The sequence below is a fragment of the Colossoma macropomum genome, unplaced genomic scaffold (assembly GCF_904425465.1).
Source record: "Colossoma macropomum unplaced genomic scaffold, Colossoma_macropomum, whole genome shotgun sequence".
NCBI classification, from domain to species: Eukaryota; Metazoa; Chordata; class Actinopteri; order Characiformes; family Serrasalmidae; genus Colossoma; species Colossoma macropomum.
The window spans coordinates 36,098,379-36,113,051 of NW_023494801.1; the positions used below are offsets into that span (position 1 = coordinate 36,098,379).

Below are 14,673 nucleotides of genomic sequence, written 5' to 3' on the forward strand. Positions count from 1 at the left end.
CGACAAAACACGCACAGGGACTGGAGACGACTCGTCAGCGAATCGGTTCAGTTGAACCAGTTCTTTTCAATGAATCGGACGAACCGATTCGCATAGGCAAATGAATCGAACTTCGTTTTGCGTCTCTAGGGGTGGGCGATATGGCAAAAAAATTATATCACGATATCAGGATTTTAACGATACACGATATGGATAATGAAATTTAGTTTATCTGAGATTTAATAAGTTGGAAAAGACAAAATAGGACCTATAGTGCCACATATAAAAATTCTATGATAATAATAATATTAAATCTGAAATGTGAAATTTTTTTATTCAGTATTTTACTAATTGCACTGCACTAAATCCAATTCAACATCACTAATTATGCTCACTTTGTAATGAAACCTGTAGTTGGTGCTCTTTAAGTACTGAGAAAGTCAACAATATGCTCAGAAAAGCATATTGACACATTATTTATCTTGATAAGAATTAAATATCATCATATTTCCCACCCCATCACATATTATAATGTGCTATGCATACTATATATGCTATACTAATAAATATATTACATATAGTGGAGTGTTCTACGTACTGTGTTGGCAGTATACAATTTTGGACGAAGCCAATGTTTATATCCTCAATAGAAAACTTGTGTAAAAAAGGTTTTACATAAATGTAACATTTATAAAACTATTTACAAAGGATTCTAATGATGTTGAGAGAGGATGAATCCAACTTCTGACACCATTGTGATGTGGTATGTTCTTGCTAGAAATCTGGAGGATTTGAGATTGTGGTCCTTAACTCAGCTTTTACTCGACTTAACTCAGAATACAGTTTACCGAAAGGGGAAAACAGTTCTCAGGCTAGCTCATGGCTCTTAATGTTAGCTGGCTCTAGCTCTGCTACAACAGAGCCTCGCCTAGCCCTTCAAAATAAAAGTCCAAGAAACGCTAGGAACAATGACCCAACACTACCATGAGGAAAGCACCTCTTTTAGAACTAAATAAGACTAAGCGTGCTCTGATTCCACATTAACATCAAAAATCAGAAAATATCACATTAAGAGCAACTTCCTTGAATCAGCATTTGCGCTTTGTGCATTTGACTCACTGACTCAAATGTTGTATATGGAGAATTGAATCGAGCATGAAGAGTAAAGTAGACTTGACTCGTTATTGTATATATATATATATATCATACTTACGTCTTGATTCGATCACTCAGTATGAACTGAATTTGTTGACTCTGCTTAGGAATCAGTGAGTCATAGAACCAAAAGTTTGGTTCACTGAAACGGACAGTTCAAATGAATCGGTTCGCTAAGCTGAATCGAATCCACCGTCGCTTGCCTACGACCACTTGCACTCTCATCACTGAACAACGACATCAACAGGACTTGATGAGCTCAGCAGTGACGCAAGCGGCGCCGCTCTCCGCTACAGGAGGAGACGATGGCCCGACGCACGCCCACAAAATGACGTCACCTCGTGACGTTCCGTGAACACGCGAACTCCACCTGAACTGCAAAGATGCTCCAGTATAAGCAAAATGTTTTAAAGAATGATGAGAATTCTCTGCATAAGTAAGTGGTTAAGATGTAAACAGAGTCATTCAGAGCGGTTCAGAGTGGTTCAGAGTGGTTTGGTGTGAAACTCTGTTCTAGATAAACTTACCGAGTCAGAGCTGTTCACAGTGGTGGTGATAGGAACCAGACGTCCACCTCTAAAAGCTCCCTCACAGAAAGTTACTACATGAAATGGTTATGAATTCACTGCCTGATGACTGAGACACTGTTTTACGATAGTTTCTGTTTTACGATAGATTCTGGCCTAAAATATAATAAAAAAAAAACATTTATGGTGGAGGGATACATGTAGGGCGTTCTAAGGCGAAAATAGTCCCCAAAGAAAACTTATTATTTCAGATTTTCCACACACACACACAAACACACACAAACACACACACACCACAGTAGTAATAATTACAATAATAATAAAAAGAAGAACTGGGTCAGTTTTATATATCAAAAATATTTATTCATTTATTCACAGTACTTTTTAAAAATGCAACAACACAAAAGTGTCACTTAAAAACAAAAACTGCTCTAAAAGGTAAATCCTGGTTCTTCTGCCATCTCTCAGCCGGTGTTCTCCACTATGAGCCGCGGCTCCAGCAGCGAGTCCCACCGCTCCGTCAGCTGCACAGACATCACACACAGCGTTATAACACGCCCACTTTCTGACATCACAACCATTCAGCTACCGGTAATCAGGAATCCATTCAGTGGGTCAGATTCTATTTCAATATTTAGCTCTGAGTCAGAATGAACTGATACATGAAGATCAGCGGAGGAACTACTGACACTGCGGTGTAATACAGACAATACAGCTGTCTGTATACAAAAAAAGCTCAAAATTGATATTTTGGCCAAAAAAAAAAAAATCAGCACCTACTGAATACAGTGAATATACTAACACTGGTAAGCACTTTTTGTCAGGTTAAAACGGTTATATCGGGATTTTTGCATACTGAATTAAAATTTTACTAATTAACTACAGATTTTGTTTTGTACAGAGGGAAATTTGTCTGTATTTTCTCCCCATATGTTATATTTTTACATTATTTTCTTAGTTATTTGCCAAAAAACAGTCTTGTTATATTGACTTCCTTTACTAGGTTATAATGTTTTTTCCTCCTGCTATAAAGTTGCCATTTCATTAAAATGTTGAAAAGCAGCCACTACAGTAGAAAATAGAAAAATATAACGCAAACATGACATTATTATTCCACAGTGAGATGCAGAATATGAGCCAAAATGAAAAAGAAACCCTCTATTACAGTTTCTTTACTCGACCTGTTTAACTGAAAAACAACACATGAGGATTTACATTCAAAACCAGAAATGCTGATTTCGTGTCAGAACTGAATACAATCTGCCTTTAAATGTAACGAAGGCACACTTACTGCTTCCCACTGTGCAGCACTTTAAACTGATTTTACGCATTGAAAAGCATCATAACAGTGAAACCAGTGAAATGCAATCCACACATAACATTACTGTTCCACAGGTGACGTGCAGAATATGCGAGAAAATGCAAAGTAAAACCCCCACTGCACTGTTTTCACTTTTCTTTTTGTACTTCAAATGTACTTTGTCTCATTGAAATGCAACTAAAATGAAATGCAAAAGATCCACTACACTGATTTAACCGTGTTTACAGTGCTGCACAGTGGAGAGCGGTACAGTCATTATTACACCTGCAGGCAGATTAATTTCAGTTCTGACATTAAATCAGCATTTTATTTTTAAAAGGCAAATCCTCATTTACTGACGATGAGTGGAGTGAAAACAGTGTAACAGAGGGTTTGTTTTTATTTTGGCTCATATTCTGTATCTCACTGTGGAACCATAATGTCATTGGTGCATTACTTTTCAATATTTTAAAGAATGGCAGCTTTATAGCAGGAGGAAAAACATCTTAACCTTGTGATGAGAGTTAATGCAACAAGCTTGTTTTTTATTTTTTTAAAAACTAAGAAAATTATGTTAAAAATACATATTTGGGGAAAAACAAACAAATAAATTACCTTCCATACAAAACAAAATCTGTGGTTAGGAAAACTAATTGTGTTTTTGAATTCAGTTTGCAAAAATCTCTAATCATCTAATAAAACGTGTTTACCAGAGTTATTATGTTCACTGTATTAAGTATGAGCTGATTTTTTTTTTGGAAAACATTATTTTTGAGATGTTTTTGTATACAGACAACTGTGTTGCCTGTATTACACCACTAAAAGAAAGAAAAAAAAACATTATAACCTACACTCTTCAAAAAGATGGTTCTTCAAGGGTTCTTTAGTAAAGAACATGGTTCTATATAGAACTATGATCAAAGAACCCTCTGCATGGTTAAATAATTCTTTGCATCATGAAAGTGTTCTTCAGACTGAACTCTTTTTGAAAATGGTTCTATATAGCACTAAAGGTGTTCCACTATTGTTACAAGCCAAAGAACCCTTTTTTGGTGCTATGTAGAACCTTTTTGCTAAGAGTGTAATGGAAGTTAATGTAACAAGATTATTTTTGGCAAAAAAACTAAGAAAATTATGTAAAAAACGTAACATATTGGGGGAAAAATAAAAAATAAAAATGTGGCCTGTGCAAAAGTCATATCACATTTTATATTTTGTTCCTCCATCAATATTTTAAACTCAACAAACAAGAAACGGTCACTAAAATTTGCAGAAAAATGTGGTATTAAACTTTTGCATATGACTGAGAACATAACTAAAAACGATAAAGCAGAAAACTACAGTGAAGTGGAGACTTATGGACAGTGCAGAGCTGAGGGAGTAACAGGTCAGTAAAAGTCTAAAGTCTGGGCAGATGATCGGCTCAGATTCACGCTGTCAGAATGTATTTTACAGCGCGAGTGGACGGCAGCACCCACAGCCGTTTCACAAAGACCTGCAGGCTTTACCTCCATCCATAAAGAGGACCACCCTAAAGCTCTAATGGAGGCTGGGGGGGATCAATACAGAAAGATGAGCGACAAAAGCTGAGTTTGGAGCTTTGCCAGCACAATGTTTGGGCTTCTAACCGTCGAGTAAATGCTGAACACAGTGAAACGCTACAACACCACAACAACAGAGCGTACAGGCCGTGCGAGGCCTCCACGCTGCACAGCTGAGGGGCTTTTCATTCAGGACTCATTACTATAACATAAATATGGACTACAGGGCTCTAACATAATGTCATAGTACTTCACGGTTTATGGCACGATATGCATCATAATGATATTAGTTTATATTAGGTAATCAGTTTTTTGAGGTTTGCGTAAAATTAAAGCAAATTCTCCAGCAAAACAGAAGAGTGACATTTAAATACAACGACTTTTTTCACATTTAATGTTGAATAATGTTGAATAAGAACAAACAGACAGCAGTGGTCCTATGGTGGTCCCTTTTCTTCTGAATGGCGTAGAGGTGGGCTGATAAACTGCAGTACAGAGTGCACTTGTATGGTAATACAAATAAGCCAAATTTCAGCATCTGGACAGAGGAGACGGAGTGTGTGTGTTGAGATTTGACCTGTATGTGTGTGTGTTACCTGAGATCCGACTGTGACGGCGTACTCCACGCTCTCTGAACCATCCGGATTCTGATAAACCAGATCAAACTTCCCGGGCTCCCCTCGGGCTGGAGACACACAAAGGTTACTGAGATCATCTGCTGAGGAACCAGACGTCCACCTCTAAAAGCTCCCTCACAGAAAGTTACTACATGAAATGGTTATGAATTCACAGCCTGATGACTGAGACACTGTTTTATGATACTTCTCAGAAGTTTAGGCCTCAAAATCCATTCATAGTGGAGGGATACAAAATATGCAGGGTGCTGTGAGGCAAAATAGTCCCCAAAGAAAAACTTATTATTTCAGATTTTCCACTATTTCCCATCATCAAAATTCCATATAAACTCAGAAGACTCGTGTAGGTTCACTGGTGGTTCTGGATAGTAAATAAAATGTCTATATTTGTGTTGTAGTCATGGCGACCCCTGGTTCCTATCACCACCACTGTAAAGACATCTGAACCATTTCACACCAAACCACTCTGAACCTCTCTGGTCTCTAAGACTGCATTTTGTAAAAAAGTACAGTATCAGTATTGTCAATAGCAACGTGAAGCAATTTCTGATGCGCACACACATTACAGGGTGATGCGTACATGTGCGCCACTAGATGGAGCTTAACTGAAAGCAGCAGTGTGATTATTTCACGCTGGAGACGTGCAGCAGCAAAAACTGTTCACTGTAAAATCTGTAGCGTCAGTATTTCAAGTAGAGACACTAGTAGTGGGTGATATAATGATTGAAATTCTTCCTGAGATACTTTACATGGCCAAAAGTATGTGGACACCCCTTCTAATTAGCTGATTCAGCCACACTCACTGCTAACAGGTGTATAAAATCAAGTACATAGCCTTGCAGTCTCCATAGGCACACACTGGCAGTAGAATGAGTCGTACTGAAGAGATCAGAGACTTTAAACGTGGCACTGTCAGAGGATGCCACCAGTAACACTTCTGCACTTCCCATCAGTTCAGAAATCCAGGATTTACCTTGAGATTGAGTGAGAAGTTCCAGCTCAATCATGTTAGTGGCGTGATTAAAACCAATAATCTTCCCTTCCTGCAGGAAACAGAGAAAAACATCAAATTCTCCTGTAAACACCACGACTTACAGTGAAGAATTTTCTGAAAAGCTGAAAAACTTACTTTATAATCAGACACTTCTGGACTGTAGTTCTCTGTGAGCTCCAGCAGCTGGAACAAAACAATCATCATTAAAAGAACAGTGTGACTGATTAAAGCTATAAACTCTCTGTAATTAAACAAAATAATGGCCTATTTTACTCAACACAGGCATTAAATTAAGAAAGCAATGAACCGAAACGAATCCCAGCTCAGCGGTTCTGCGTTTTCTCTCTCAGACGCACCTTGAAAGCGATTTTCTGTCCCGCTGCAGGCGGAGCTGCGAGCAGAGGCAGAGCGCTGTAGTCCCGCTGGGCTCCGGCTCCGGAGGATTCTGCAGAAAACACAGAAGGAGAATTACAAAAGCTCATTAAACACTTCTATTAAAGTAGAAAGAGTTAACAGGGCATCTAAACCTGGAACCAGAGCTTCATGTATTACATGATGTTATTTATTGTGTTATGCAGAATCCCATAGCTCAGCATTATGACCCTCAGCCTCATCAAGGCAAGAGGTTTTTGTCATTCCATCTGTGTACGAGTACATAGTGGAGTGAAATTACGTTCCTCCAGGAACAACACGGTGCAACGTGGAACAAAGAGCAGTGTGCAGACGTGAGTGTGCAGAAAAATTAAACTAGAAACAACACAATAAATACGATATATAAACAGAGATTAGACACAGTAAACAGACTGGACAGTGCAGCACCGACACAGCACTCATTTCAGGACAGGAGGTAGGGTTGTGGAATAAGGTGCAGAGATATTTAACATGCTGTGATCTGTGAGTTACGCAGTCAGATAACATACATAAACACTGCAGTTACTGAGGTAGGATACGCAGTACTACAGTAAAACACAGTGTAAAGAGTGTTAGCAGCAATGATCCAGATAGAGCAGGTAGAGCATCAAAGAGGAGTGTGTGTGTAGAGTGTGTGTGTGTGAGTGAGTGTAGAATATGTGTGTGTGTGTGTGTGTGTGTATAGAGTGTGTGTGTGTGTGTGTAGAGTGTGTGTGTGTGTGTGTGAGTGTGTGTATAGAGTGTGTGTATGTGTGTAGAGTGTGTGTGTGTGTGAGTGTAGAGTGTGTGTGAGTGTGAGTGTAGAGTGTGTGTGTGTGTGTGTGTGTAGAGTGTGTGTGTGTGTGAGTGTAGAGTGTGTGTGAGTGTAGAGTGTGTGTGTGTGAGTGTAGAGTGTGTGTGTGTGAGTGTAGAGTGTGTGTGAGTGTAGAGTGTGTGTGTGTGAGTGTAGAGTGTGTGTGAGTGTAGAGTGTGTGTGTAGAGTGTAGAGTGTGTGTGTGAGTGTAGAGTATGTGTGAGTGTAGAGTGTGTGTGAGTGTAGAGTGTGTGTGTGAGTGTGTGTGTGAGTGTAGAGTGTGTGTGTGAGAATGTGAGTGTGAGGTAGTGTGGAGTGTAGAGTGTGTGTGAGTGTAGAGTGTGTGTGTGTGAGTGTAGAGTGTAGAGTGTGTGTGTGAGTGTAGAGTGTGAGTGTGTGTGTGTGAGTGTAGAGTATGTGTGTGTGAGTGTGTGTGTGTGAGTGTAGAATATGTGTGTGTGTGTGAGTGTAGAGTGTGTGAGTGTAGAGTGTGTGTGTGTGTGTGTGTGTGTGTGTAGTGTGTGTGTGTGTGTGTGTGTGTGTGTAGAGTGTGTGTGTGAGAATGTGAGTGTAGAGTATGTGTGTGTGAGAATGTGAGTGTAGAGTATGTGTGTGTGAGAATGTGAGTGTAGAGTATGTGTGTGTGTGTGAGTGTAGAGTGTGTGTGTGTGTGTGTGTGTGTGTGTGTATGTGTGTGTGTGAGTGTAGAGTGTGTGTGTGTGAGAATGTGAGTGTAGAGTATGTGTGTGTGAGAATGTGAGTGTAGAGTATGTGTGTGTGTGTGAGTGTAGAGTGTGTGTGTGTGTGTGTGTGTGTGTGTGTATGTGTGTGTGTGAGTGTAGAGTGTGTGTGTGAGAATGTGAGTGTAGAGTGTGTGTGTGTGAGAATGTGAGTGTAGAGTATGTGTGTGTGTGTGAGTGTAGAGTGTGTGTGTGTGTGTGTGTGTGTGTGTGTATGTGTGTGTGTGAGTGTAGAGTGTGTGTGTGTGAGAATGTGAGTGTAGAGTATGTGTGTGTGTGTGTGTGTGTGTGTGAGTGTAGTGTAGTGTGTGTGTGTGTGTGTGTGTGTGTGAGTGTAGAGTGTGTGTGTGAGAATGTGAGTGTAGAGTGTGTGTGTGTGAGAATGTGAGTGTAGAGTATGTGTGTGTGTGTGTGAGAATGTGAGTGTAGAGTGTGTGTGTGTGTGTGTGTGTGGTGTGTGTGTGAGTGTGGTGTGAGATGTAGTGTAGAGTGTGTGTGTGTGTGTGTGTGTGTGTGTGTGTGAGTGTGAGTGTAGTGTGTGTGAGTGTGAGTGTAGTGTGTGTGTGTGTGTGTGTATGTGTGTGTGAGGAAAGTCAGTGTGAGGGACGGATGGGGTCCACAATGCTGGTGGCTTTGGGATGCAGCGTGTGGTGTAGATGTCCATGATGGGGGGGAGAGAGACCCTGATGATCTTCTCCGCCGTCCTCACTATGCGCTGTAGGGTCTTGCAGTCAGAGGTGGTGCCGTTCCCAAACCAGGCGATGATGCAGCTGCTCAGGATGCTCTCCACAGTCCCCCTGTAGAACATGGTGAGGATGGGAGGGGGAGATGAACTTTCTTCAGTCTCCGCAGGAAGTAGAGGTGCTGCTAGGCTCTCTTGGCTATGGAGTTGGTGTTGAGGGACCAGGTGAGGTTCTCAGATGTGGACACCGAGGAACTTGGTGCTCCTGACGATTTCCAAAGAAGAGCCAGTGATGTTCAGTGGGGGGGGGAGACACCTCGCACTCTTCGGAAGTCAACAACCATCTCCTTAGTTTTGTCCACATTCAGAGACAGGTTGTTGGTTCCGCACCAGTCCGTTAGCCGCTGCACCTCCTCTCAGTTCATCAGACTTTATGCTAATTTAATGCATGTCAGTCTACTACAGTTTGGTATGGAAATGTAGATCTCCAAACTCGTAATGAACTGAAAGGGACTGTCGGTGAAGCTTCAAAGATAACTGAAATATCATTTCCTTCAGTTGACTATATTTATAATCAGTGACAAATATAATCAAGTGGGCAAAGAGAATAATTACAGATCCCTCTGATCCGCCGTACAATCTTTCCCAATTACATCCTTCTGGCGGATCTCTAAAAATTAGGACACCATGCTTTAAGAGCAGCTTTTTCCTGCTGCAATCAGGTCACTAAACTCTTCTGAGTAGCACATATTATGGTCTGTCTGTGAGATTTCCAGCCTTAGTAAGAACACAGATAAAAATGACTGAAATTACTGATTCTCCTGCATTAAATGTATATTGTATTGTATTTTATTTACTGTATATGTTCTATATTGTATGTTTATGTGTCTTGTACTATAACAGAGTTGAATTATATCTTTATGTGCTGGATACGATCACCACTGAGGTGTGGCAATGAAAAGAATCGAGCAATTAAAGAATCAATTTTTATCAACCAGTGTTCTCTCACTACAATACCCAGCATGCATTAAGCAAATACGTCATATAACCAATGACGGTGGTGTCACCCAATTCTGACTGCTAGCCTAGCCACTGAGCTACAGGCTAATAAATACAATCAAGAAAGTCAGAGGGGTAAAAAAGCGCTCTCTGTGCTCTCAAAATGGCTTTAATTTAACGTAATAATGGCAAAATGCTGTGCGACACACTGTGACTCAGAGGAACTGAACGGTGCTCGGAGTCTCGGAGCGCTGGTGCTGGTGCATCCCGCCGTTAAAACAATGGCTGTGCATTTTCGGACGATGTGCGGTGAATAGAGATGTAGAGTATAAGAAAAATCAAAGTGTTTTTGGAGCATTGAAGTATGTAAATCTGTTCTAGACCCCAAAAATAAAACTACAAACACTGAAAATGAGCAGAAAAGGTTCCCTCTTATAATGGAAAACTGAGTTTTCGTGTGTTAACATCTGGATGTCCACCCACCTCTATCACCCGGCTTCTGTTGGTCTGTGAATCGACCTGCTTCTGCTGCTCCCCGCTGTCATAGTTATAGTGAAAGTTCTGTTTCCATGGCGTCCCTCTGGCCCTCCCGAAGCCGCCCCAGACCCCTCCACGACCCCTGACCCTACCGCCCCCGCGGGGGGTCATTCCCATGACCTGCGGGTTGGGTTTCTTAATCACCAGCTCCGTCTCACTGCTGCTGTCCGAGTCTGAGCTTTCTGGCTTCTTCTCATCCTTTTTGACCAGCGGAGTGGACGGAGCAGCAGCTGGACCATTCTGGACTGCAGAGGGTGGAGGTACCTTCTTAACTGGAGGTGTTGGTGAAGATGATGATGATGATGAATCAGAGGACGGTTGTGTGGGGGGCTTTTTGGCTGACGGTTTAGAGTTTGTGGAGGTGGGTTTTGGTGTAACGGGAGCTGGTTTGACAGTCACGTTCGGCTTTGTAGGTGCAGCATCTTCAGAAGACGAAGAACCTTCTGAAGAAGTGCTTTCCTTCGCTTTAGCTGCTACAGCCTGCTTGGGCTTGGGTTTAGGTTTGGGTGGTGGGGGTTTCTGAGCGCTGCTGTCTGAAGAGTCTGATGTGTCATCATGTTTCCTACTCGTTTGCGATGCTTTGCCGTTGGCAGACACAGAAGAACCCGACGCTTTTTTGCTGCTTTTCTCCGGTTTGGTCTTGGAGGAGGCGGGTTCTTTAGCGGGTGTGATGGGTTCCACAGCAGCCTCAGCCTTTTTCTCTACCTTCTTTTTCTTCTTCTTCTTCTTCTTCTTCTTGGTCTCCTCTGGTTGGTTGAAACCGTTTACTTGGCTTGGCTCACTTCTGCTCTTCTTTGGTCCTACAGCCACGTCGTCCTCCAGCAGCTGCTCCTCATCCTCTCTGCTCCTCTTCTTCCCTGCAGTCTGCACACTCAGACAGGAGGGGCTGGAAACCTTCACCCTGAAAAGAAGGACAAACATGTTATACCTCTTCTGCAGAAAACTGGAACCATTTGACCCGTTAAGGCGAAACTGACACTGAATATTCGACAACGTCTGTTCACAAACGCATTATCCTCTCCTGAAGTAACAGGTCAGTCGTGGTCATCAGGCTCACTGTGAGTAACTTCACCAAACGTCATTTATTCACCATTTAAACACAGAGTAGGAATTAAAGCACAGAGCGGTTATTTTTGGTGTTATGCTGGGCAGCTGTGGCCATCGGACTGAAGATCTGCGTGTTGTTCACATGATCGGCTGCTTCACAGCTCTTTAGAATCACTTCATTCATTTTAACTGTTTTACTGTTATCATTTTATATTGTTTATATATGATTTAGTGCAGTTCAGAACTAAGAAAATTACGTTATTACATGTAAAAGGTTATAAATACACTGCCTGATGTCTGAGACACTGTTTATGAACTTTTACTAAAGTTCAGTCTTTTCTCTCTCAGAGCGACGCTGAGAAACTTGCTGCGTTTGTTCAGCAGAGTTGATCACTGTAATGATCTTCTCACTGGAGAAAACAGTCCATCCTCTAGAACCTGTACAGAACGCAGCAGAACGGATCCTCACAGCACCAACACAGAGCTCATATCACCCCGGTACACACTGCACTGACCGCCTGGATCTGTTAGAGAGAGTTTAAAGCTCTGCTGCTGGTTTTTAAATCTCTAAATGACCTTAAAGCTCCTGACCGTCTGTTTATGATCTCAGATCTGCAGATTCTGACCTTCTGAACTCCTTCAGTAAAACACAGAAAACGTGGAGAGACTCTTTCAGTTATTCTGCTTCTAAACTGTGGAGCTCAGTTCAGCTTTTATTAGACAGTCGAGCTCAGAGCTCACTTTTAATAAACACCTGAAAACGCAGCTCTTTAACTCAGCGCTCATTAAACTCTACGGCTCGTGGTGTTTCTCTCTTTAAACTGACCCGTCATCGTGTCGTCCATTACCGTAAACATTCTCTCCTGTCTGTAGAGCACTGTGAGCTGCCACTGCTATGAAAAGTGCTCTAAAAATAAAGATATTATTATTATTATCATTATTATCATTTTGTGATAGGTTTTGGCCTAAAACTGTACTGTAATCAATTTATTTTAATCCATTCATGGTGGAGGGATACATGCAGGGCGCTGTGAGGCAAAATAGTCCCCAAACAAACTTATTATTTCAGATTTTCCACTATTTTCCATCATCAACATTCCATATAAACTCAGAAGACTCGTGTAGGTTCACTGGTGGTTCTGGATAGTAAATAAAATGTCTATATTTGTGTTGTAGCCATGGCGACCCCTGGTTCGTATCACCACCACTGTAAAGACATCTGAACCATTTCACACCAAACCACTCTGAATCACTCTGATTACATCTCACAGACTGCATTATGGAGGAATTTTGAAAAACTTGGTGAAGTTCCCCTTTAAAAGGACCATTTCCCACATTTTCTATTTTTCTCAGGACCGTTTATAACATTTGTGTGGGTTCTTCTTCAGTCACAAGCTTGACATCATAAAAAATAGTAGAACCCTTTTTGGTGCTGTATAGAACCACATACAACACGTTCACCATCAGTCTGAAGAACCTTTCACCACGTAAAGAACCCTTTCACCACGTAAAGAACCCTGTCAGCAGGCAAAGCTGCGCTGTTGTGTTCTGACCCCGCTGTGGTTCCTGCACCGTTACCTGATGCTGTCGTTGTCCCGGATCAGGTAGATGCTCTCAGCCGGGGGCAGGTAGCTCTCCTCTATGAACAGGTCCAGCTCGGTTCTGCGGCTGTAGCCGAACCTCTCCCGGATCTCACTGCACAGGTCCGCTATAACCCTGCAGCGGTTCTGATCCAGCAGGATCCAGCTCATGCGGCACTGCGGCCCGGAGGGAGGAGGATAGTCGAACCGGAGCCGGAGCCTCACCGCGCTGCTGCCCGCCATGCCTGCCGGAGAGAGAAGGAGCAGCCCGTGCAGCTTAATCACCACACTCCCCCTACCGGCCTGGAGGAGAACGGCGGCTACTGTTCCCCTTTTCACACACACACACGCACAGTTTTTCCTTTCTAACAGTGAAGTATTTTTTACAAGATCATAGTTTATTAATGTAAAAGAATTCATTGATTTCCTGAACAGAGCAGCATAAAACATTTTAACACTGCTGTTATATATTTAAGAGCTTTTAAACTTGAGTTATAGGAGTTTAAACGGCGCCTCACGTACATTCATGACGTCAGTGAGCGCGAACAGCCAATGAGCTGCTCCGCTCGCCAATCAGTCATCACGCTCTAGCAGTAAAGCCCGCCTCCTGCTGCCCTAAACCCGTTTGCTGTAGAATAAAGGAAACATACAGGTGAGATTTCTTTGTTTTTTAGTGAAATCCATCCTTCAACTGTCTAAACTAAAGGAAAGTTCTGGTTCCTGTTTTTGATACAATGTCGGGGCAGAAACTGGCCAGGCTCTTCATAAACCGGCTCTGGTATGTCCCAGTAGGAGTTGGGTCTCTTGGAAGTGGCTGCTCTTGTGGCAGCAGTAAGCGGCCACTTTTATTAGCGGCCGCCATTGATGGGCTACTTTTTTTATGTTTTATTTTATTGCTAGAGGAACAAGTAATTATCAGAGACAGGGTTTCAGTATAACGATAGTTCCCAATGAGAAGTGAAAAGTTTAAATAAAGGAAATAAAGAATAATACAAAAAATAATAATGACATTGTCATCTTTAAATGCACTGTAAGATGGGATTCTCTTTGTAAATTTCATTTTATGGATAAAGTAGAATGAACAGATTAAGCAAGTAGCAAATGTCCTTATTGGAGTCTTTATAATAAAATTAAATATCAAATATATCTATTCTTAATAGAAATGCTCATTTTCTGTCCAATATCCTTCGTTGCATCATACCAAAAATTCTTAGAATGAATACAGTTGAAGAAGATGTATTCAATACATTCATTTTATTGAGCAGCTACATCACGGTCACTTTGCAGCCACTTCGAGGCCACTTTTATTAGTGACCGCCTCTGAGCGGCCACTTCACAGCCACTTTCATTAGTGACCGTCACTTCACCGCTGCTGCTCCATCACTTTTAAATTTACATTTCAAATAAATTGCAATCCTGGCCCAAATACATTCCAAACACAAACATGCATTTTAGAATATACTGCCATGTTAATAATATTAGTAAATATATTTTAAAATGCACTTATGTTAAAATGTATGGGGTAATATAACACAGAGAAATGTACTATAGAAAAATACACGTATGTAAATGTATTTATGAAGTACATTGCTATACGCAAGTGAGACTTGGGCCACCACGAAGAGGGAAGAACAACGACTACTAACGTCGCAGAGGGCCATGGAACGATCAGTGCTGGGAATCACATTGCGAGACCACATCCGGAACGAGGAGATCAGACGTAGAAGCGGCGTGAAAGACGTGATCGCAGAAT

The 14,673-nt window shown here is 41.6% G+C and overlaps 1 protein-coding gene across 1 annotated transcript; it reads right to left on the reverse strand.

Annotated features, from left to right (window-relative positions):
- Positions 1 to 2,035: 2,035 nt before the first annotated feature.
- On the reverse strand, positions 2,036 to 13,163 carry coil (coilin p80). The gene is given in 8 exon segments (XM_036590163.1): positions 2,036 to 2,185; positions 5,099 to 5,187; positions 6,111 to 6,180; positions 6,267 to 6,314; positions 6,488 to 6,555; positions 6,558 to 6,576; positions 10,240 to 11,194; positions 12,919 to 13,163. Coding segments are annotated over 8 exon segments (1,554 nt in total). The 3' UTR covers positions 2,036 to 2,125.
- Positions 13,164 to 14,673: the final 1,510 nt, after the last annotated feature.